Source organism: Phallusia mammillata, chromosome 7 (genome assembly GCF_965637545.1).
Source record: "Phallusia mammillata chromosome 7, kaPhaMamm4.hap1.1, whole genome shotgun sequence".
Classification (NCBI taxonomy): Eukaryota; Metazoa; Chordata; class Ascidiacea; order Phlebobranchia; family Ascidiidae; genus Phallusia; species Phallusia mammillata.
In genome coordinates, this window is record NC_137258.1 from 4,578,846 (window position 1) to 4,604,788 (window position 25,943).

The following is a 25,943-nucleotide window of genomic DNA, read 5'->3' on the forward strand; positions in this document are numbered from 1 at the left end:
GTAAGCATCTTCCTTGTGTCTATAAATCACACCGATTGACCCAACCAGCACAAACCGAAGTGAAAATCGAACCATAGGCACGAACCACGAGAGAAGCCAACCAGAATAACAGTTGTCAAGACTGACACAGATTGCAGCAATAACCGTTACAGTTACAAAACATCCTGCTGTTTTCACAACTTTGGCTGTTTTGGGAAGATTAATATCGGTTCCTGCATATACTGCGTCGTTGTTGGCATAGAGAATGGTTTTTAAAATGAAAAGTATCATCCAACATTCGCCTGAAATGGAAAAGAACAGGGTTGATTGATTTAGGGGAAGATTCGTGGTCAAATCGGAGACTAGTGTATAAGTAAGTTGCGTTGCGAAATAGATGAAACTCATCAGTAAAATTTTTGCCAGTTCCGAACAATGCTTTTCTCCTATTCCGTGGAACAAGGTCAGCAAAACAAGTCGGATCAAAGTCTTGCAGAAGTCGTTTAAAACAGCGCCGCTGATTTCCAAATTCTGGCTTGGGTCTTGGCAATGGCTAACGCGTTTGTAGTTCACGAAAGACACCACATGAAAAGCAAGCATGAATCCAAGAATAACAATCACCGATAATCCTACCAACACCTCTTGGTCATGTCGTGCTGCACAGCTAAATAGAAGTGCAACAATTGAACAAGACACAAGCACGATTAGCGAGAGGTGAGCATATAGCAATGGTAAGTCTTGTGTAGAAAGACAACCACTTGGATTGGATGCGAGCAGCGTTAAAGTCACATCAAACTGATGATCAGAAGCACCGTCCATTGTTACAGATAGGTGATAAAAACCACGACTAGGAATTGTTGTGATTTTTTGTAAAACGCTTTTTCCCAAGTGTGCTTTTGGTTGATATACCACATTGACATGTTCGGGTATTTGTAAATACTGAATGCTCTTCCAGTCATGTTTTGCTTTAAAAAGCGGTTTTGCACTGCATTTTATTTCTTCTCCGAACTTTTTTTGAGTTTGGTTGGAGTTAGAAAGATGTCGTATTCCGTCAAATGTATTAAGACCTGCCAGTTGAAACCAGTTCGCTGCTCCCGGATTTGCACCATTCCTGAAAAAGTGATAATAAATAACGCAGAAACAGTATATTTTACCCTCGACCATAAACATAACCGCCCCAGCATTTAGGTCTAGCGTTTCTAGGTAATGTTCGTCCTTTACTTAGTCTAGGCCACAAAACAGCCTTACGAATCTAGATTTTTCTGCCTCGGGGTTTTTCGTTTTTTTATTCACTTACTGCCAAACAAAGACAAGCAAATTTTACTTTCATATCCACAAAAACAAACAAGGTCGTGTTGTACCAGCAAAATGGATAACTTTTATTGAAATTCAACAACACCTCTTGTACAAAAAAAACGGCTCAAAGGTACCTTCCAAAGCAATCCATTCCCACTATAGACCATTTTATAATCGTACTGCTGTTTATGTCTGTGACTTGGCAATGTGGGCGCACAGCTAACTGTATATCAGCATCTTTGCTCAATCTTTTGCTGAAATACACAGTTTGTCCTGGTGCCAGTTCTGTGGTAAACAAACCTGGCTGTAGTGACGAAACGAGCCGCACACTTAGCAACAGAAAACACAAGATTGCCTTCATTTTGAATTTAGAACAATAAAGTCGACTTTTATCAAACTAAGCATTCCTGAAACAATATTTATATCTAGTTCACAAAGCTTGTCTTACAAAGGATCAACTTTTATGCAAAAAATAGTAGTATTGGTTTGTTCATTTGAACGGTTTTGTTTTGTCGTCATAAAGTAATCTTTTGTGACGTTTCTTCCTTTATGAGTCATCAGACCATGGTTAAAGTAAGATATGCAAGAAATTTATGTAAGCTATTGCTGACAGGCATAGTATAAAGTTTAAAGAGCTCTTCTGGCAAATGTGATTTTATTCCGACGTTTCGACGTCCTATACAGGTCGTCTTCATCAGGGCAATTAACACTGAATGCGACTAGTACAGTGCACGATAAACAAAGGAAAAAAGAATGGAGCGCAAGCACGTCAGAAAATTAGTGTTTCTTTTTTTACTCAGGGCGCATTTCTGAAATACCTAAAACTATATTGACATGGACATATAAAATATATGCGACTACCGGTAGTCATTTAAAGCAGTATTTTCAGCGTTTTTGTACAGGAAAATTATTGCGGCCCCCTACCAACCAAAAAATGTAAAATAATGAAATCATGAGATCACAATTGTTTACTGGAAAAATTAGAAATTACGCAGTAACTGGGTTGCTATGGCAACCAGGTAAAACTCAAACCTTGATGTGGAGGTCATTATTGACGCTTGAGTGATTACATACATCCCCATTTTCCCGATAGCGCTTTCTTTAATGTGGGTTATTTGTGTCCATTCTTATTTGTGTTTACACTTTGAAAAAATCAACAACACAATCACAACGAGTCGGATGTTAGGTAATCTGTAATCTTCGGGCCCCAAGGATCCAGAATTTTATTCCCAGGAGGTGTGTGTTTCTCAAAGAGCACTCCCATGATGATTGAATACCCGAAGGACAAAAAAGCGGACTCAGCTTCAAAGTGTAGCCTATCAAACGGAGCAAAGCTTTGCATTACCAAAAACAAAAAAACTAGCGGAACGATTTTTTTTATATTTACTAAGGCATCTTCACAAACGACTGAACAAAATGCTATGTTCAAAGTTCAGGAACAATATACTTTAGTAATTAAAGTAGCTTATGCCAACTCGGGTGTTAGTTTTAGTAGGCTTTTTATAACAGAAAACTAATTTACCAAAAAAATCTCATGCAATGTTGTTGTTTTATGAAGACCAAAATTAAGTTACTTCAACAAAACATTTTATGCAACCATTGTTTTCGACGCGATAATTATCTGCTTAAAATTATAATTGTGCGGTGTGGTTTACATACAAACCATTTACGCCCTACGGGGTTGTAATGAACTTTATGACTGATGAATTGCAGATTAAAGAACTTCAGGTGAAGGCACCACATTCAATCTTGTGCCAGGTTCTGGTTGGGATATGGCTTGAGGTTTTAGTCAGATTATTCATCCGAATCTGTGATTATTACCTGCTGAAGGTGTGGTGAACGTTTGTGGGTGAAAATCCTAAACTAGATAAATGTGGCTTCCTTATCGTTCTGTTTTTAATTATCAGACGGTATAATAGTGTGTAGGCCTAACTATGTTTTGTTGGAAAACTATACACATACCATTTAAACACTGTTGTAAAGTTTAACCAGCAGATTTCGTTTTAATTTAAAAAAAATAGTTTTGTACCGATTATGTGTAAAATTGGTGTTTGAAATTCAAGTTATCCTAAAGCTTGCACTCAACCATTAGAAAAAATACGTTCTTTTGTCCAAAAATCTTGCAGTTTTTAAACTTCTTTTAATTGTTTCTAGCCAATGTCGTTTGCGTTAGGTTTTGGCGCTTTACTTTTTGTGAACTTTGTTACTCGAAGCTACGTGACAGCGTCTGATGGAGAACCTACGAATGGTTGCTGAATTAGGTCGCGCTTTTCAATGCTACTAGCAAGTATCAAGGAAACAATTAAAACCGATTTCAACAACCAAAGTGTTTCCTTCTTGCTTGATCTTATGGGTTGTGACCACTTTGTGCTGAGTTGAACTCTGCCGGATGTAGTTCATGGGCGTTTCTGTGGGTCACAATGTTTTTTTGTTGTGGCACATAAACGACTCATTTCCAAATCATTTGTGCTGTTTAAATTTGATTCAACTAAAGTGTTTTGTCCTTTGGCAACATTTCGCTCTTCTGGGAAAACATTTACTTGGAAAATGCTGGGTTTTTGTATGACAATCGACTTGGGAATTGTAGGCTTGCGTATCTTCGGGTAAAACCAGGCCAGAGGCGATACGACGAACCGAGGCCGTTTGGGATATAAAGTAAAGGATGTAAACACAGGACTGTAAACCTTTTAGCACCGACTCGAGAGAGTAGGCAGAAAAGACAATGGCCATGTTGTTTATAAGCGGTAGACAACGTAAGACAGACTTGCACAATATAGTGTTCACATACGTACGATATAGGTCGATAGTGATTACTCTAACATGCTCAAGGAAAAACTGTGAAAATACAAGGAAAAACTGTGATGGATGTCAATGCTGTGCAAACGTGTTGTTTAGCAAGCTTCAATCTTGTATTCACATTTTTTTAGATTTTAGTTAGACTTTCGATCGTCTTTTATTATTTTGCAATGAAACGACATCTGGCTTTGTTATTGTTTCTTATAAATATTTGGAGAGGTAAGTTTTTTATGTGTCAACAATTAATTTTAAAACATGTGTTCTGTTGCGAGTTGATAAATGTTTATTTAGTTGGCTATAGCGAATAACTTTTTGTGGCAAAATTGTCCCTTTTCCGCGCAATTTGCAGAATGAATATTGGCAATGTTTGGTTGACCTGTATTTACAAACTGTTTTGTTTATTAAAATCCAAAACAGAATAACAGTATTTTACATATTGTTCAGTCTCAACTGTCCGGGTCTGTCCGGAAATTAACAATTTCGAAGATGGTTCGATGTTTAAATATTTGGGCGAATTAGGAGTAGAGGAAATACGTTTTCAATGTTCCCCTAACAATTACTTGTCTGGTCCTCGAGAAATCAGATGCGTGAATGGAGCTTGGTCTGCTAATCCTCCAGTGTGTCAAAGTAAGTTGAAAAGTGTAGGTTGTTAAACACATAAGTGTAAAATAAGATACATGTAGTAAAGCAGGTTGGTTTTGCTTGCCAATAAAAAAACTACACATATTTATGTCAGTTTTTTGTTTCCAGATGTTTCGAGGTGTAGTTTTATACCACAGCCTGAACATGGATCCTTTAAAAGAGAGTATATTGCAAAAAACGGAAACATGGAAGTTGAATTTCAGTGTGATGAAGGGTATATACTTGACAATCGGTATGATGCAGCCATTCGATGTGATGCATCCATGGGGTTTTGGTCAGGTCCTGTTCCATCATGTAAACGTAAGTTAAACATGAAAAGAAAATAGTTGCTGTTTCCCTTATAGTATATGTGGTTGTTGCAGTTAGATAAGTTTCCAACAACAAAACAATTACATTGGAGTATAATTTGATCAGACTTCATCAAAACATTTACTCCAAATGTTAACCAAATTTCTACTTCACTGTTTGATTTGTATAATCAATACCTGCGAAAATAATATGAAGTGAAATATAAACTTTTTAACCTTATTTAAATTTTTTTAGTTATGACACCCTGTATTCCATTGTCGGAACCAATACATGGAAGTGTGAACTTAAAGGAAGGTTCTATGTGGGAAGACCCCCATGCAGTTATACAGTTTGACTGTGATGATGGTTACTATCGTGTTGGTCCAGAATCCTTGACATGCAATGGAACAGGTTTCTGGAACCAAATGCCCCCAACATGTCATGGTATATATGTTGTTTGGGAAGAAGGGGTGGCTGACACGATGACCACAATGTCTTTCGCTACCCCGCACATTCCTCTTTTATTTATTTTTTTTCGTTTTGGTGTTCAAATATTTCTGCGAAATAATCTTACTTACTTACTTGCTTGGAACATTACAAGACTTTCCTGCAAATGTTTGAATGTTTTGGTCATTGTGAAAAAATGTCATGACTAATGAGATAAACTGCCTCAGGCAATGACCTATGACAACATTGATTATTCTTTTGCATTGTTTTCGCACAGATTGATGTCAGTTAAAGTGCATTTGCCTGAAATTTTCTTATTTGGCAATTCAAAGTCAAAAAATGTTTGTTTTAAAAAATTTAAAATTAGCTAGTTTTTAATAAATGACTGCTGTACTTATCTTTTGACATGTATTTATCTGTTGCTGTTGTTTTGAAGAAATTATTCCTTGTGAAGCGGTGTCTGCACCTACTAATGGCCACGTTGTTCAACTGCAATCAAGAGATGCAGGAAGCCATAGAGTCATGTTTTATTGTGATGAGGGTTATATGATGCAAGGTGTTGATTACAATCGATGTGAGAAGGGTGTCTGGCTTAATGAAATGCCTACATGTGTTGGTAAGTGATTTCAAAATCATTCAAATTTTATCTTTCTTTATCACTTTCCTGACCAATAAGTCTTCCATTTCACCCTTGTAAACTTGTTTGGCTTGCAAGTTTATAATGAGCTATCTAAAGCAAAGTTATCTGCATCAAGTTTAAGTCATTTCTTACTTGAGGTTAGGGGTTTTTCTTTAGAGTTTTTATCTTTCTTATCTTCATGTAGGAAACATCTTTATCTTTCACAGAACTCCAACATCAATATAAATGTGCTTTGATAGTGGCAGATATGACAATGTTTTTTTGTAGAGTACTATACATCTTATTGTTTTACCTGCCCCATAATTGATAAAGTATTTTTTGGCAGTGCAAGCAAATTGTCCTGTACCACAGCCCGATCCAAGTGTCAGAATGCTACCAATAAGTAAAACATATGAAGATCGCTCAATTATCAGCTTCATTTGTATCAAGAGTGCTCAAATCATGTCTGGATCAAAGAGAATGTATTGCAAAGGCGGAAAGTGGCAAGGGAAAATGCCTGTTTGCAATGGTCAGTAGTTTTGTGCTTTCTGGTGAGGTATTATAAATTGTAGTGTTATGTCATAGAATGTCACATTTGCTTTTGACTGTACAACTTTTTTGACTATTGTTTTACAACTACATGTATTGAGCCACTCATATTGAATTATGTCATATGCTATTTATTCTGTTTTTTTATATGGGGATGGTGTTAAGCAATAATCATGGACAAAACGTTTTCAACTGTATTTAGCTTTTGTGTGGTTTTTGTAAAATTAATTAATAAGTCTTAGTGACAATTTGGTAAGTTAGCCATCCTTCTAGTTTTTATAATAATTAGAATATTTCTTCTTTTAGATCGTCTGTGCACCCAACTAACTCCTCCGCTTTTTGGTAGCATCACTACAACTGACAAAAGTGGTTTTGTTAAACCAGGAACTGTAACCACTTTTGCTTGCAATGAAGGCTTGACTTTCTATGGAACGACAAAGAGGACTTGTAGTGTATGGGGTTCATATACATATTCAAGGTGGTCTGTTTGTGCATGTAAGTACTTCAGCAAGTTGATGCATCCTGTTGTTAAGTTTGTGGGTTTATTGTTTTTCTTCTATCTGAACAGGCTTTGTTCTTTGTTGTTGTTTTTTTATAGTGTATGTTTAGAATGTTAAACCCGTTTTTTTAGTTTTTTGGCCTTTGCACTACTTACATACATTTTCGTTGGCACCTAGAAGATATAAAATACTTTACATATTTATGTGAGCAATACTTACACCAAACATGCTCATTTAGTACCAAGCAACTGAACTAACATTTGCCTTAAGCTATTTACAAAATTTACCTTTTTGTTACAGATAACGTATCTTGCCCAAACATTAGCAATGCAAATGCTTCAGTTAAATCAGCCAGATGGTCCCCTGTACCTTACCCTGAGGTTTTGTCAACTGCACAAGTTAAATGTAATCCTGGCTTCAATCCTACCTACAATCAGTATCTGACCTGCGAGCCTGGTGGAAAATGGTCACGCCAACCCAGGACTTGTATTGGTGTGTGATTGTTTTGTGTGTACCATGTGAAGTTTTGCTTTTAAAGAATAGGCTTGAGTAAAGAGCCAATTACATTGTGGGGAGTTTTAACAAAATTTGGATATAATGAGTCAGTTTTTGACTCCTATGATTTAATATGTGGTATTTATAAACTACTGCTAAATATTTTATCCTCTACTTGTGTCAGGTCTCTAAATGGGCCTTAAAATTGTATTATTGTAAAAGTAAATGTAAACCATACAAGAGCGGATTTTTCATATGGGATGCATTGAAAACTCGTTGTTGATATATATTTCACCCCTTTAACAAATCAAAAAATCCATCTTAAGAAACCGTAGTCGGTCTTTCGTCAGGAGTCATAGTTGAACCGTTCTGGTTTAACAATCCTTGCACGCTTCGACTTTCGTGTACAGGCTAAAGTTTATTGCAACGTAGTTTTCCTACCTGAAAATTACAAATTATTAAAATTACAAATTATACAAATTATTTCTGTATGTTGAATAAGACTAATATTAAAGCAAACAGTTTTGTATTACACCAGAACGACCGAAGTGTCCCGTTCATCCGCCAATAATGAATGGTACGCTATCAGCGACACAGACCCACGTTGGACAAGGCATTCAAGTTGTCTGTGATGATGGATATGTCCTTGCAGGCAGTTCCCACATTGCTTGTCGACAACGTGGTAAATTTGGGTATTGGAGTCTTTCACCAAGTTGCCGAAAGGTATAAAACATTATATCAGAGTACTACAAATTGATTAGACAACGAAAATAATATCAAAGATACTTGAGGGCAGTGGTTCTCAAACTCGGTTTTCGGGGCCGCATGCGGCTCCCAACTACTTACTATCCGGCTCGCACCAGACCTCAGAAAACTACCAAACATTGCTATTTTAGCTTTCAAAGTGCTATTTTAGCTTTCAAAGTTCTAAAACCCAAAAGTGCAAACCCGTTTAGGCCCGAAAGTTTGATTGATTATACTTGAAAAAAAGAAAAGTACGGCTGTATATTCCTGTAAAAAGTACGGCTGTACACAATATAAAAAGACATTGACAGCGACCTAAACAAGACGTTTTAAGTCTGTTTTTGCATTAGGTTAAGTCCAGAAACTAGGTTTTTTGTTGTTTATTTAAACTACCGGCACAGAAAAGTCAGGAAAAAACTTCCCAAACCTGTCCAACTCAATGGTTGATAGGCTCTGTCTTACACCCTTGCCTAAAAAATAAAAGCAAATCCTACTGATTTCATAGATTCCTGAGGTTACTGAGTCTCCTGAGCTTCCTGAGCTGCCTTCTCTTGAAACTGTTGTAGTCCCAGCAACGGGACTGAACTTCGTGCCACCCGCACTTCCACCACTTGGGGGTTTTGCACCTCCAAATCTTCCTTTATCGCCACCTGAATAAAGCCCCGAACTGGACCATAAAGTGATTAAAGGAGTCTCTACAAATAAGATTTGATGCTTGTGTTACACTCGTCGTTTTCGCCATTAAACCATACTTAACTGCGGCAAATGCTTGTTATGTTGTTTTTTTTCAACACGATCTCTTTCCTTTTGTTTAGGCACTTTTTTACAAATTTAAACAATACGAGAAAGAAAGTAGCAGCCTGTATCTTGCATTTATCTGTAACTTTTATTTCTGTTTCAAGCAAAGCAGCTGGGGACGAATCAAATTCTAAAATGTTATTAAATTGTTTTGGTCGAAATGTATGCCGTTTTGGGTCCGCATGATCGATCGTAATCACAAACATGCGCAAATTTAAAATAGTTGGCTAGATCATGTTGAACAAAATGTAGGCTATTATTATTGTAAATGTCGTGAAACCAGCCGCCGTGTATTTTCATCGTTACAAAATACCAGTTTAGTTACTGTCAATCAAATTTGTCCCTTGCCTTGTTTGATTAACGTAGGGTTGGTGACAGCCTTGCGTACATGGGCGTTCGCAGGAAAAAAAATACAGGGGAGGGCAAACTATCATCTGACAGTGATACTTTTTCTTGCCAATCCCAATGTAGCAAAGTGGTGTAATAAACACAATATTAACTATTAAATTATGTGGTAGGCACGCGCCTCCTCTGGCCCCCCGCTGCGGACGCCCATGCTTGCGTACCATGTCCAGCTTGCATAAAGGTTTGTGTTTTAAGTAGCAATTATTGTAAGACTGGCATTCGGTATTAAGGGATAGCTTAGCGACCACTGGAGGTAGGAAACGATAATTGTATTTCGGGCAGCGGCGCCAAAGAGTCAGACCCAACTAGACGAAAGAAAAATTCTGGGGCATTCAAAGAAGGGTAGATTTCTGAACAACACAATAAACCGCGTTTGGGGGACGATTCAATGCCATGCCACAAGCCAACAAATTGTAATCACCTTTATCAATGGCTAACACTTGATTGCATTCGGATAGTTCTAATCTTTGATAACAATAACCACACAATTTGAGGGTCAGGAGTTTGGGAACAAAGACCAACGGAATTACATCACAAACAACGTGCATGACTTCTTGACCATCGTCTGGCTAAATGGAACATGTTAAAAACGTTAATAAAACTACTCCTATACCTTACACAGCGTTGCTTTTTGGATCTTTTAAAAACTTTCTTCTGTGTGGTTCAACTTATACTGCTTGTCAATATGCCAGGACATGACTGAGCTTTTTGCTAATTCGACTGTTAAAGTCACCCAAGTTGCATGATGTAAGAGTTCAGCCAAAAGTTATAAGCGATTGTTTTTCAATTTAAATTCTTCATCACGGTTTGTCATCATACTGTTCTGCCTATTATTTCTATTAAATCCCCAAATGGAAAAACTGTCCTGACTTCGAACCTAAGCAACACAAAATAAACTATTTTTAGCTCCTGCTAGTTCGAAATCAACATAAATTACATCATAGTGAACCTATAGACATTAGCATTTTCACGGAACGTCCAGTCGGTTCAGTCACGATGCAGACTTTGCCAACCCCAATCTCCAGCCAACCCCTTGCTGAATATAGTCGTTTAGCTGCGTGGTGAGACATTTGCGCTAGAAAAACATTATGTCATGTCTTGATAACTTGTTTACGGTACTCGTGTATTCACATTACGCAAAAATGCATGCGATGGCCGTTAAGTGGATGTGCTACCAAAAAAAGTTGATTGCAAATTATGTTCGCGCTTTTAACAGCGTCAACGCGTATTTTGGGAACTTGATTTGGAGAGGATTCAAACGGTTAAGGACTACAGCGCGATTGAACTATGACACGCGTGCTTCCATATAATAGGCAGGAAGACATAAAAAGCTTGTTTCTTCAGAGTCTGTTGAAAGTTTAGGAATAAATAGTGCATATGCTTATGCTGAAAAAACAACAACAACAAATATTGTAGATTTCAAAGGCATATATATGCGTTGTAAGCTGTTCGATTTGCCAAATACTGCTTTGCTGAAACTAAGTTTTATTTTTATCGGCGCTTTTAAGTAACATCTAAATGTTTTGTGCCAGCTTGGTGCAAATGAGAAAATTGAAGTTGTTGAAACTACTTTTTGTTGTACGTATGGTATGCCCCTACAATAATGCCTTGGCTCTAAAAGGCAATGCCTAATGAAAACATGGTGTTCTTTAAATTGTTTTCATACAATAATACACAGCAAATTAAGTCTGGATGAGTTCTTTTTTACCTCACGCGCATTTGACAGTTCAAAAACAGATCCCAGGGCACGACCGTACGAGTCAACGTGTAACTGTCCAGGAATGGCAGTGATGACCGGACAAAACCGTGGTGATCTTTCGGTTTAAAAACAACGTGTTGTGGTCTCGGGATTGGCAAATTGTTGAGCAGTACAATTTGCCCTTGCCCAAGGCGGTACGTTCCTCCTCGACTCTCGGCCTCAAGAGCACTGGGCTATTGTCATGGTAATGTTATCCTGTGCAACGCCTTGTTACATTTGCAACGTGCAGTTTTTGAGGTTGACAGATTGCCATCAGTAAAAGGTGTCATGTACCAGGGTTTGATAAACTGTTAATGACTTGCTGTTCAGTAGTTTTAGGCTAGGGAAACTGTTTTGTGCAGAGATACAAGCCCGTTGGAGTCTTTCTACAAGCGAATGATTGGTTTTGTTTTGCATTGGAGCAATTTAATATCAAGCGTTCATGTAAATTTTTGTTACTAGCGTCTGTCTCGAGAACTTAAAGTTGGTTTAAGACAAAACTCAATAGCCTAACCCGCCGTTTTTGGAACAGAATGCTTAAAAGTAGCATATCTGACATACAATACAAATCAGTTTTGTTTTGTAGTATGTGATAACTGAATAAGTTAGTTGGGTTTTTTTTGCGTTGGTAACGTCATTTTCGTTTGGTATGTGGTGTATAAACCAGTTATGGGCAAGACGATATAAAAGTTAGTTGCAAACAAAAGCAAATTCAATATTGTGCAACCTATTTTTGTTAGCCTTGTTGTGACAAAAAGTACTACAGAAAAAAACAAATTCGGTAAAATTTTTTACTGGGTACTGGATAATAGTTGGAATATCGAACTAGTCCTATTAAGAGTAACAAATAAATTTGGTGCCCTTTTCTTTCGAAAAGTGGTACGTAAGTGTTGTAACATTTAAAAAGCGCATTGGTAAACAACGTACGTTTGCACGTTGTGAAGTCACGTAATGTGGATGCACCACGTTGAACGCACTTTCCAGTATCACATGGCATTTGAGGAGTTCAGAATGCAACCCTATGCAGTGAAGGAGGTTTCTAATTTTGTAAAGGAAAATTTGAGGGTCAGTTAGAGGCGCTATGAGTCACCTTGTACAATCCATATATCATACATATGTGCCCAAAACTAGTTATTCATTTTCCAAATAGACCATGTACATTTGCAAAAAAATGTTTGTTTCCAAGTTTGGTAAAATCAAAACCGTACATTTTGAAATAGCCATCCGGTTTTTATTCTTTTCACTGAAGCATGTAGGCTACCATTTTTGGTCCGTATTTGGATATATTTTTGTACTTCACCGCATTAACATTCCATGCAGTTTATGGGAAGAAAAGCGAGCAGAACAGAAAAAATAGACCATCAATAAAACCCAGATACAATTTTCGTGATAGACCCATTAGTTCCAGTGTTTTTTCTGTGCACAAGCCGGTTATTTGCACCTGTTTCTTCGCTGTGTTTTTGCGTGTAAGGGTATAATGAACACAGGAAGAGTGTAATTTCGAAAGGCGCGTCCGCTTAGCGTTGGACATTTCGACTTCGAAGGTCAAGACAGTGCGACAAGATTTAAAATTAAAATTGATGGTGTTGTAAATGGTGTAAAAGGGTATGTAGGATCAAAGGCATAAAATATGTCGGATTATTGAGAAACATAAATGAGGATAATAAACACAGCGATTTTAAATAGGATTGGTATACCTCAAAAGTAAACTTGACATTCTTTTCAGGTCAATGTAGGTGATCACAAATTTTTATTAGCGGAATTAGTGTCACTACACTTTAGGTTTATTCGCGATTGGTGGCAAAGTTAAGCTTTAAAATTTCTATAGTGGTAAATAAGCGAAAAAAGTTTGATACCACACTGGGTTTTGTTTCCCATTGTTTATCCTAATGTTGGCTGTTAACAGCGCAAATTCAATTTTTCATGATTATTTCGAACAGATTATTCAGTTTTATTTTTAAAATGTTGTGACGTATCCAAACAATTGTTTTTGCTTAAATTGTTGGGACTTGTCTGAAATGTCTGATCGTGCTCTGTATTTGTGCACCAAAGTATGGTTTTATTGTAACTATTAAATTTTAATTAATGTTATTTTTCGGTCAAACGATTCCCACGCTTATGAACTTTTAAGGAATTTCCACATTTAATGTCGTGGGACGATTCTAGATTTAAGCGGACCAACAGACATGCAAGGACCCGAGGCATAACGAAAAACAGTCAAAAACGTTCCGCATTCTGACAAGAAAAACTCGTTAAATTTGAGACAAATAAGGAATAGGGTCTTTACGTCAGTGAGACAATAGGTGGATATTATAAAACCGTCCGCAATTCGCAAATTGCCGTGGAATCTCTTAATAAGCAAGATGTTTTGCTTCTAAATGCATGTTTTCTGGTAAGTGCTCGACAATGAAAGTGCGCAAATCGTTTTGTCGACGCGGATATGAATATAAAGCGTACCAGGCAATCATCAATGGTGTTCTATGATTAGCGCCGGAGCACGTCGAAATTAAGGCAACCTCTTTAAGATTATAAACGCCGACAGCTAAACGAAGATGTTCTGTTGCCGGAACGGGTACTTTGCACAGATTTGGTGTTTTCCTCTTGCACGCCAGTATTATTACAATATGTTTTGCTATAAAACGTGTCAGCTTTCAAACTCTCCACTTGGGACTTGAGTTGTTGTTTTGATTTTAGCTTTCAGTTTTTCAAGGTAGCATTTTTTATAGACCTGATTTGGCAATCACAGTATTAGGCAAAAACGTAGTTTCGGCTTTTTACTCTACTTTTGCTTGAACATATTTTTGTACAATTTGATATGTTATGTCGTTAACGGCTTACTATAGCCTTATTATATCTCTTCAGGCAATAATTATTATTTATGTGTTTTTTTTAATGCCATTAAATCTTTCTATACTTGGCCAACACTTTTAATAACAAAAAAGCCAGAATTCAGCAACACGGCGTTAAGTCTTGATCTAATGTGCTTTACCAAAGTGAATCTTCAAATTGTCTTCAGTTCATTCTTTGCCCATAACTCATTGACCTTTTCCGCTGGCGCCATTATAAGTGGAAGTTTAAATCTACTTCAAGTTTATGACTTTTTTCACATTCAGTGTTTTACCCTTCAGGCTAAGCCGGGATTGCTTCCTTAAACCATTAGGAACCCTTGAAACTGCATAGCAACCAGCTTAACTATAGGACAAAGGCGTCGTTGTTGATATTCAAATTCTTCCTTTTATGACGTCATACAGGAAACGATGAAACTGATTGTCGCTTTGTTATCGGTTTTTCTGCTTGTCAACAATGGATCAGGTGAGATTTTTTTGCATGTTTGTCGCCAAATGACTTTAACAGGTAAGCTAGTCCGGTATTGGAAAATCAGCTTGAAGTAAAATCCAGCTTTGTAGATAATGCGAAGAGCTTGATATAAAAATGACGTGTGTATATCTTGCAAACTGTATTGTGAAATCATTGACATTCGTTGACACCTAAATTATTTTTTTAAGTCGCATTTTTTAGGGTACTCTGGACGCCTAAAATATTTTTTGTTTTGTTTTACGTTTCAGTCCTAAGTGTTTTGACCAGAGTTTAAATTTGAGGCCGTTGAATGAGGGTTCGGTCCGGATTCGGCCTTAAACTTCCATTAAACCGGAATTGATTCGGCCTCGACTTCACACTTGGCCTTATGCTGCATCTTCACCAACTTGTGGTCTAAATTCGGGCTTTATTTGTATAAATGGGTTCGGGTCGGGTTTCGGGCTTGTACTTTTGGGTTCGGACCTGGTTTGGACCTTAACTTCGGGCCCGCTTGAAAGTTTGTTTTTATCTAACGAGAAACTAACATATTAGGTTACAGCTGCCATAGGAGGCAATTGCGACTCTGTCTAAGCTTTCCTGAAGAACCCGAAAACTTATTTACCTTAGGCAAACAAGTAGTCATATTTTCGAGACACTCAATTGACCTAAAGTCACGTTGTGTTGTGAACATTATTGCATCGCGATAATTTTTCTTTAAATTACTTTTCGTTACTGTTTTTGCAAAGTGGGTCTGAAATTGGGGCCCGAACTCGAAAGTACATGAACGAAAACCGACACGACTCTAAAAAAAACAGACAAATCAAGCCCAAAAGTTAATAAAAAATCAGCAAAAATTACGCCTTGTGTGAAGTCAGGCCCGAATCATGTCCGTTATAAACTCAAGCCCGAAACCTGACTCGAAAAGCACGGACCGACTTGCAACTTTGGCAGTATTGGCTGTTTTGCATGTGAAACATTTAAAACGCAACGAAAAAATGTTTAAAATTCGCTGGATGCAGAGTCGTGTTTATTTACGGTAGATTTGCAGTAATGCCAAGTCAAGAGGTCACGGGAAATCAACGCTATTTGCCACAAAGTAAAGTTCATGTCCTTGATTTGACCTTCCAAGATAGACGACCAAATGCGCCTTAAAATGAACTTTCGGCTATAGCAAGGCCACGAAGCTTAGCTTGTAGTTTAATGGTCTATTTCGTCACGGTGTGATGACGAAATTAATTTTCAGATTACTATCGATGTTATTTTTTATTGTTGTGGATAAAGCGTGATCAAGTGCTAAAGCTTTCAAAAAAATCGGAAAATACTCTATTCATTCGAAGTAAATGCGAAAAAAAGATAAACTACCTGTTATTTAAGCTGACAAAAAATAGCCACCTATTTTGATTCACGTATAGTGGTCCACATTGGTTAACCGAAATCAACGGTTAACAACCTGAGGTTCGCGGACCTCCAATGGGCCCGTGAGATGGTTCTGGATCTAAAGGGTCATAAATGCAAAGCTTCTCAATGGGGTAAATTGTCCATAGACTTGAATACTTTTAGGGGGTATGCAACAACTATACAAAAGGGAGCCACTAACCTATAGAGTAGATTGACCTAGGTGCTGTGTAGTATTTAAATGCTGCCATTTTTGCACATTTCTTCGCCTACATCTCATCAGTTTGTGTCGACATCGATAAAATTCTTGTTTGACTTTCTAACAACAGCCATACCACGGTGGTCCTGCTCTAACGTTGTTCCACCCGAAAACGGACGATTAGAGATCCTCTCATCCGGCGTATTCGCTAAAAATACGGCCATGCTGAGATTTCTCTGTAACGATGGTTACACTCTTAAAGGACAATGTGTTGCTCTCTGCGTAGACGGCATCGTTATGTATGGAAAACCGATTTGTGTTGGTAAGTTGTATAAGCAATCAGTTGTTAATTTTCGATAAAGTTTGTTTTGCTATCTATTCTATGATCAGTATTGTTGCCATATAGGGATGCCAATACCTTTCAAAGTGTAGTTCACCTACAAGTTCATCGCGTAAATGCAGCCCCTTATCCAAGTATAAATAGAATGAAAACTATTTGATTGGCATGATTAAGTTAACAATAAAGGCTCGGATAAAAGTTGTTTACCGTTGCAACTTGCTCAAATTGGAAAGACCAAATATTGCTGTTATAAAATGTCAACTTTTTTGGGGGTGACCAGCTTTTAAGTCGGTTTAAAGTTTAAACCATGGTATTTATTTGTAGACACGAGGAAATGCCCAGCAATAGAACACCCAACTCACGGCAAGATGCGCCAACTAACAAACGCTGAGTTGATGCGAAAAAGCTTTGACTACGACACCGATAAACTACACGCAATGCTTACTGCAATGTCGCAAAGCGCTAGTGACCTTGCCACAGTCAGTGGCCGAATAAGTCTTGTCCGAGAACTCCGAACAACTTTGGAAACTATTAAGGGTTTGGCAGGTCTGGCGAAATCAGCTGTGGCCAAACCCGGCCCTGTGATTGACCAAGCACCGCTGTACGCACTGGAGTGTGACGACGGGTACGTGCTGGATTCGGCGATATTTTATAAGTATTGTCAAGAAGGCAAGTTTCAACCAGTGGCCATGCCAACTTGTATTGGTAAGTTCTGTTGTGAAGCAAATTTAATTTAATCATATTATTTACTTTTTCATGTAGTACTTTTCATGTAATGTAGTACTAAAAGGCCAGTGTTTGTCAAAAGTGCACATTGCGAGTTTATCAAGTATATATTCGTATTTCCATCTCAGAAAAACTATCTTGCCCTCATCCGACCGCGCCGGGAAACGGTTCCGTAAATGTGTATCGAACGAATACAGTACGTGGAGAGTCGTCTGTGGTGAGGGCGGTGTTCTCATGCAACCGGGGATTTCGGTTGGACCCGCCCGAAAGCAAGTTGGCCCATTGTGGTTCGGACAACAGCTGGTCATCTGTCCCACCAACATGTACAAGTACGAATCAGCTGTTAAATATTGGTCTATGTAAATACATAAAGACGTATTTTTCGCAGTCATACAGAAAACTATGTCCATTCTGTCATTTTAAACTACGACTAAAAACTGCCATGAAACCACGCTTGCTTGAAGGCCAAAGTTACAAACTATTTTATGCAGTTGTGTATTTGTAAAACTTATTTTTGCTGACTCAGCAAAATTTGTCTAGTAAGTACGATATGGTCGGACCATGTAATAATGCATTACAGCATTGAAATAAGTTTTGTTTGATGTTTTGTTCTTGAAATTATCCAATTCAAGATGTCATTGCCCGCAGAGGCTTACAGTAGACCTCGCCACCAAATTTTAACCACATCATACAGCGTTTGCGGTGTGACAGTTCCGCCTTTTTGGACAAAAAACACCACACGCAGGTGTTAGCTGTAAATCTGCGTGAAAAGGAAGATCTTATTTCCGCCAAGTAGATTCTCCCGTTTCCTAAACTTAAGGCTCCTTTGTTTCAGCTTTGTCACCTTGAGATTAGGTCCAGCCACTAATCGTTGTGTTTTTGTCAAGTGCTCTGCCCGTGGGCACCGAACCCTCCTTACGGACGTCTCGTGGCAAAGGGCGACACCCTGCGTCTAATTTGCAATCCTGGATACAAACTGGAAGGACCAGAAGAAATTTTTTGCCAAGACGATGGTAACTGGGGGACCCAAAACTCATTTTGTGTCCGTAAGTACCACTGCATATTCGAAATGTATCTGCAATAAAAAGACTTCCGGGGTTCCTCAAAGTTTTAAGCTAGGCCCACCGTATGTTAATGACAAAAAGAGGACGCATTTTCATTAAAGTTTCTTACTGCAACTTAAAAAAGTTTTGGACGAATTTCCTTATTTAATGAATACGGTTCAATTTTTTAGTTTTCTGTTGATTTTAACAAACAATAAACATGCTTTTGTTTTGTTATGCTTAATAATGGATTAACTAAGGTAAAAGTGTTAAAAAAAGAACTAGTTGTGAATATTTTAGCGTCCTCAGCCGACAACCTTCAACAAGAGGACGTATAGTAGGTCTATTTTAACCTATACGGGCCGGTGATTACTCTGGGGAGTTTGTCAAATATGGTATTCTGTACTTTATGTGAAATACGCGATGGATTTTTCATTAAAATTTACCGCACAATTACTTCACTGAATTTTCACATGTCTATTGGCAACATCTGCTGATATTCATATTAAAAATTTAAAAATAGCTGACCATTACAGCAGAACTAAATACAGAAGCAGAAACGTAATTCATGTCGCTGCTATGCCGCGGTCATTTTTTTGCCTAATTTGGTGCCGCTACAATGACAGCCTATTTTTAATTAAAGGTTTGCCCTGCGTTACAATTCCCACTGCAATGCGCTCATTCCTATTTTTAATCTCTGTAATTCAACGCATTGCCAATGTCTGTGTGTAAACGCTTTGCCACACCCTTTGCTGCCGCGCGTGGCCACGACAAACTAGCCGTTGGTGTGGCACAAAATCCTGCTGTAATCCAAATAATCCAATTACAACGGGTTTCATATTGCCCTGCGTTATAAGGCTTGTCCTTATGCAGCGGATTACATATTTACCAGGACTACTACCATGACGTAATTTTGCGGCCGCAATTCACGTATTAAGGATAAGACGTTTACGTTTTCCAACGCTGGTGGTTAGTTGGTTTGTTTGACTGGTGTTTTTACCATAACATGGTGCTTTTTCGGTCTAAATGCCATTCAGTTACATAGCCGGTTGTGTGCAAAAACCGTTTTGACCTTTGATTACTATACGCTTAGTATGAAACTTATCTTACATTGCGTTTGTCTAACACAATATTATAAAAGCGAAAATAAAAATGAGATGCGAACAGCAGGGAAAATCCTACTAATTGCTTGTAAATGACAAAATTTAAACTAACCGATTTGTTAATGTTAAGAATAGCGTATAAATTGTCTGCATTTAGGCGTCCCAACTTAAAACGACCTATTACGATTTAGGTAAAATATTTTTTGTTGAAAGCTGGTAGTGTGCTTTTAAGCAGTTTAAGCTTTAAATCAATAGGATAAAATATGACATTTTTGCAGTTGAGGTTCCTTGTCAAATTATTGAAGAAGTGCCAATTGGAGCTTTAATCTCCTCAACTCCTCTTAAGAAGTCGAAAAACAATAAGACTTTGGAAGGTTGTCCTGGTAAGAGTCTGGAATTATACTTGGACAAAATCTACTGTTTCATGTGTGTTCAATACGCATTATCATACATTTGATTTTATGTGCAACACTTTACCTTTAAGATTTGGAATTTCATGACAGGTTACCGCCCATGTTACGCCCCTTCACACCCGCACCACGGCAAATACACTGTCATGGGTGACATCGAGCCCCCGTTGCCCCTTTCCCGAATTCGCTTTGGGTGCAGAGACGGGTACAGGCTCCGGGGAAGTCCTTCGGTTACGTGCGGACCGAAAGGAGAATGGACGAGCCAGTTTCCAGTTTGTGACAGTAGGTGGCGCAATTTCACTGATTTGTTGAAAAATATTTAGAACGTTTTTTACCATGGTGTTGTGTGGCAGTTGTATGGCAACGCTTTGGCAGAGGCATCCTGAAGGCGACCTGTTTTGTACGTCGAAACGTCGGTATAAAAGTGCAATTGCCAGAATGTTAGGTAGCAACAACTTTTGTATGGCACCGCTAGTTGTATTACTACTAAAAGCAAATCTAACTTTTATTAGAAATAACCTGCTACTTGTTGACTCCCGGGCCGAATAATAAGAAAAAAGGTAACGTTTAGTGTTGTAGTTTTAAAACCAGTTCGTTTTCCGCAGAAATTCCGTCCTGTCCGCGGTTAAATCGCATTCCTAATGGTTTTACATACTGGGCCAACTCGGTGCCTCAAAACGAGCATCTCTCCGCTCTGCTGTTTGTTTGTCGCAGAGGTTTCACACTTATTGGAGATCCGATCTTACTTTGTGTCAATGGAAAATGGATGGGAAGAAAACCAAGATGTGTGGGTAAGCGAGAATGCCTTGGTGTATGATTTCGATAGAAGTTACTTATTCAAATGGAATTTTATTAAATTTTATTAAACATTATAGGAATTGTTATTTCAGCAACAAACTTGTGTGTTGTGCGCAGACATGGGGCAATTCGTATTCGTCATTCGTATTCGAATGCATTCGAATACAGGTTTTGCCACCTTCGTGCTGTATTCGAATGATTTTGGCTTTCGTTCGATAGTGCATGAATACAATTCGAATAGTTGATGTTATCTTTTGAACCAACAATATATGAATACAAAAGCTTAAGTAAATTTATTCGAATACAATTCGAATTGTTCTAGGTTTTTGCCAACCTAAGAATTTGCAAATTCGAATACACGATATTTTTTACGAATACAATTCGAATTGTTGTCGGCCTTTGGCAACGTAACAATTCGTAAAATCGAATACATGACTACATTTGTACGAATACAATTCGAATTGTTGTCAGCCTGTTTCTACGTAACAATTCGCAAAATCGAATACATGACTACATTTTTACGAATACAATTCGAATTGTTGTCAGCCTGTTTCTACGTAACAATTCGCAAAATCGAATACATAACTACATTTTTACGAATACAATTCGAATTGTCGATTACCTCCAGACTAGGAGTAGTCGAGATTCGAGAATATTTTGCTATATATTGTTGCCAAATAGATTCGAATACAATTCAAATTGACAGTGAATGTGACCTGATTTGACAAGTTTTTGATTATGTTACGAAACAATGACACATAGAAGTTTAACTGTGACGTTACATAAATGGAATTGTGTTACAAAGCTTGCAACATTGGGTTGATCTCAGCACATGACAGGTGTAGCGTGTTCATGAAGCAAACATCTCATGTAAATTTGGTTAAATTTATGTTACGGAGACTTAAATCAGTCAAGCTGAGGTGGCAAACAAAGCTCGTTGGTTTACATTTTCACCAATAAATTTGCAATTCATAAACCCATGTTACATTTTGATCGAATACCTTTTAAGTTTCGGGGCGCTTTTATTTCTTTTATTTTCCGCAACTGCAAATATCCGAATCGGTGCATTCGAATGCTATTCAATTGTTTGCTTCTTACTACAACTGAACAATTCGTGAATACAAATAACTAGAACTATTAATTCGAATACAATTCGAATTGCTACTTCTCAAAAAGTACGAAGTATTCATGAATACGAATACACGCTGTGGGTTATTCGAATAGTATTCGAATTACACATTGTTGTTTTTTGGTCAACTATTCATGAATACTAATACTTGACACGTTTTATTCGAATACAATTCGAATTGCTGCCACCTTAATATTACAAAACAATTCGTGAATACGAATACTTGCCTCGTTTTATTCGAATACCATTCGAATTGCTGTCACTCAAAAATTACCAAAGTATTCATGAATTCGAATACAGTCATGCAGGTATTCGTAAAGTATTCGAATACAGGACGCGTGTATTCGACCCCCATGTCTGGTTGTGCGATTTACAAAATACAGCGATTTTAGTTTGTTTTGTTTTTTGTTAAAGATACGGATATTGCTCATTTGAAACACTTAGGCCCGTAGGTTTTAAAGCAATTGTTTGACGAAAGTTTAGGTTGTTTGTTTATTTTCTAGAGCGAGTTTTCTGTCCTCCAATCCAAGCTCCAATTAACGGACAGTTTGAAAATCCGATATCAAGGCCGGCTCCACAATCAACAGTTGTTCAGGTTTCATGCATAAGAGGTTATAAATTAACGGGTCAAAGTTCATTTCTATGCATGACCTCTGGCCAATGGAGTTCAAATCCGCCAACCTGCGAACGTAAGATTGACAGGATAGAAGCGTGTTTGTACCGTTTTCTTTAAAAACGTTTTATGAGAGTTTGGTAAAAAGCATCGATGACTATACACTGTTATCAGCTACTGTGGTATACCTTTATCGGCTAAATATACACTGTTATCGGATATGTAACCTGTGTTGTGATTCGGAACTATGGATAGTAATTGCCCATGGTTTTGGCTAAAAACAGTTCGAAAATGTCAACTTAAAAATAGGTTTCTACAATACAGTTCATCCATAGCCTGTAAACTTTAAAATACAGGGTGCTTGCTCGATTACAAGTGCTGTTTTTGGTTATTTTGTTTACTTGAGTTGTTTTATATTTGTAGCTGTATGCGAGATTCCTGCCAACTTGAAAAACGGCCGCATTTCGTTTCCAATCCACTTCGGACGATTTCCGAGTACTTTTGCACGATTTCAATGCGACGATGGATTTGCCCTAATGGGTCAAGAGTTAATGATGTGCCGGGACGGGCAATGGTCACATGGTCTGCCTACATGTCAAGGTGAGTGTACAAAATGCTGAGAATATATATTTTGCTAAATAGTGTTTGCCTGTACAATTTAACGCAAGCACTATGGACAGTTAGTGCAGTAAGATTGAGCATTTTATTACCAACAATATCTGTACATCACTTGTTGGGATTAGCAACCGTGATGTACGTACGTATCGTTGAGTTGTAGCTATATTAATGGCATGTAGGCCTAAATGTGAATCTCTGTTGACAAATTACACCTTGTCATTTTACTTATGAATCCTTAAAAAGAATTTTTTTGTGTCTTAGTTCTGTTTATTGGCGAAATCGGCCCTCAAAACATACAGGTTTTTGTATTGGCTACCGGTATTTTCCTACTTTGTACGAGTTTGTTGATAAATTGTTTGAAAGTGGGAAGCAGTAGTGAAATTTATGCACAAGAGTCTAATTCTCATTAAATTAATGCTTTTTACAGCCGCCGTCGATGAGTGTCCGGAGCTAACTGCTCCAACCAACGGACAAGTTATTACGACGCAGAGCGATGATATCACGGGCGCTCGGTTTCTCTGCGACGCGGGCTTCGCTCTGATTGGTTCCCGTTGGATCACGTGCGACAAGACGGGGCGATGGTCGGGCGCAGTTCCCACGTGCAAAGGTAAACGTTCTTAGATATAATATCAATGTGTGTTTTTATTGCTAATTATATCAAAAAAGTCGTAATTTTCGTGCCAGTTTTTCACTATTAAGTCGAAAAACATCGTGTCCAATGCTTAAGGGTAAAACAACAATTAAAGTAATGGATCAAAACCACAAACAGCAAAGAATGAACTGACAATCACTAACTTTCTTTTTCGACTATATTTCTGTAAAACCAATGGACGATAAAATCCTTGGTTAAAACTGAAACAGTCAGTTTCAGGTAAAAGAATATAGATATATTTAGCCTAAATTGCACCATCGGTTCTTGAAACGCTTGCAGTCATTTATTACAACTTAAAATTTATTAATGCTGATGTCCATCATTTCAACATTTTTGTCTTCGTTGGTATCTTACCGACAAACTGACCTTCAATGCAGTGGTCTGACCACCTTGGCCAGTTTTAAACACGCAAGTTCGAGCGTAATTTTAATCCTATCGCGATTTGGCTAAAATTTGCGCCCATTGTCTTCGCACGCATTGTTTACTGCTTATAATCGGATGCCTCTTTCTCGTAAGTGGGGCTTCCCGGTAATTTCGACAGGATTAGCCTATTGTGTTGTTCACGGGCAACGGCTTAATGTCGTCCGATTGTAGCATGAAACGGTTGTTGTTTTCCGTGGATTTACAGAGCGTCTCGTCCGCGTGGGAGAAGGTTTAAGATTTTTTTCAGCAAAATATGTTGCAAAAGTGTCGCTGGTTACTTGCTCATTTTCGTCACGAACAGTTAATTATCCATGCATATGTTTTGTAATCAAAATCAGGATGTATACAAAAATTTTCAAATGTGCCTACAGTGCAATAACTGAAAGTCCATTAAAGTGCCAACCTTGCATGTCAGCCAAAATCTTTCTTACAAACGTTGAATTTCCGTCCTAAATATTAGTCTTCCTTTTTCTTTTTATGTTTCTGCCACATTTCAATTCGGAGCGTTTATTCCGATTCGTGAAACTCACACACAATATTAAAATCCAAACTCTCAGTCGTCGACTTGTTGAGAAATTGTAAACCACATGAAACAGATTATTTCAAGTACTGTTAATTTGTTTGACATCTAAGGCCCCCGCTTGTACGCATTACAGATTGTGATCGAATTGCAAATTCTTTGTGGTCAGCGAACATCAAATATTGCAACGTAGCTGAACTTTTCCACCCGGTTAAACATGTATTGTTTTAAGCGCATCCTGTTATTGCGAACACCGATGGCTTTTAAAAGCCCTAAATGTTCGACAACTTACAAGTTTCAAATAGACGTCAATTTAAAGTTTAAAGTCACTGACACTTTTAACACGTAAGGTTACGCTGATCTAAAGCGTACTTTTTTTGCAGAAGAACTAAAATGCCCTGAAATTCCCCGAGTAGCTCATCAGAGCCATCTAGTGGTAAGCGACACGGTCACTGAGCTGGTAGTTACCTTCAGATGCGACTTTGGCTTCCAGCTTATGGGACCAAGAGAACTTCGCTGCGTTGCACCCGGCACGTGGCAAGGAAACTTCCCAGAGTGCAAAGGTTTGTAGCCTACACGCCAACATATGAGTGTGAACAATTAAATTAAAAAAAAGTCGTTTTTAAAAAATGCAGGCACAGTCATATTAGGCTATTAGCTGCGAATATTTAAACTCGCAAGCCAGAGGTGCTCACACCTTTTTCTTTTGTATACTTCTGGGTACTTTTTATTATTTTCGCCCAAAAGTAAATTTTGCTCTCTAAATTTTAAAGCAAATCTACAGTTGGGTCTTATACACTGAAAACATACATACAAATATATACACTGAAAACAACAGAGATTGTTATTTGTCGCATGTTATATATTTGCAGAGCGTGCCCCGGACATTGTGGATTCCGGTATATTTGAAGGTCCAATAGAAGGTCGAGGTTGATTTCAATCCAAATCATAAAGTGTTTACCGATTCGAAATGCGCAGATTGTTATTTCCTCTCAAAACGTTTGTGACGAATTTTCAGCGTAAGAAACTCGGACTTCTGGTATCAAACGAAATACGCCCATGCAGTTACATTTATCTTTTTAAGTCAGTTACAACTTTGCTTCTCGTTTCATTCTGTAAAATTTTCTTTGCACTTGTTTTCTTCTTTTTATGATTCCTTTCATTGCAATGTTCCGTTTTTGTTGTTGTTGTTTTTGAAACCTAATGGTTTGCTTTTATTTTGCGTTTGTCGGTGCAAAACGCGACATAAGTTGCAGTCTCTTGCACGTTTTAAATGTAAATATATACAAAAAAAGTGTTTTCTGTAAAAAGGCTGTGTTCATAAAAACGTGAAAAGTAAGGTGTGATATGAAGACCCTTTTAATAGTTTTTACTTATTTTCACG

The 25,943-nt window shown here is 37.8% G+C and overlaps 2 protein-coding genes across 2 annotated transcripts; both read left to right on the forward strand.

The window, feature by feature from the left end:
• The first annotated feature begins 4,175 nt into the window (after positions 1–4,175).
• On the forward strand, positions 4,176–9,118 carry LOC145237043 (P-selectin-like). The gene is made up of 10 exons (XM_080099756.1): positions 4,176–4,287; positions 4,513–4,695; positions 4,819–5,010; positions 5,254–5,442; positions 5,882–6,061; positions 6,411–6,593; positions 6,920–7,108; positions 7,414–7,605; positions 8,147–8,331; positions 8,858–9,118. Exons 1-10 carry the CDS (start codon positions 4,239–4,241, stop codon positions 9,008–9,010), a joined length of 1,695 nt encoding a protein of 564 aa, XP_079955882.1. The 5' UTR covers positions 4,176–4,238; the 3' UTR covers positions 9,011–9,118.
• A 5,192-nt stretch (positions 9,119–14,310) lies between these two features.
• On the forward strand, positions 14,311–25,898 carry LOC145239456 (P-selectin-like). The gene is made up of 13 exons (XM_080102777.1): positions 14,311–14,605; positions 16,315–16,506; positions 16,849–17,229; positions 17,379–17,579; positions 18,138–18,296; positions 19,675–19,779; positions 19,900–20,088; positions 20,412–20,597; positions 22,237–22,422; positions 22,770–22,946; positions 23,392–23,571; positions 24,943–25,122; positions 25,432–25,898. Exons 1-13 carry the CDS (start codon positions 14,551–14,553, stop codon positions 25,491–25,493), a joined length of 2,253 nt encoding a protein of 750 aa, XP_079958903.1. The 5' UTR covers positions 14,311–14,550; the 3' UTR covers positions 25,494–25,898.
• Positions 25,899–25,943: the final 45 nt, after the last annotated feature.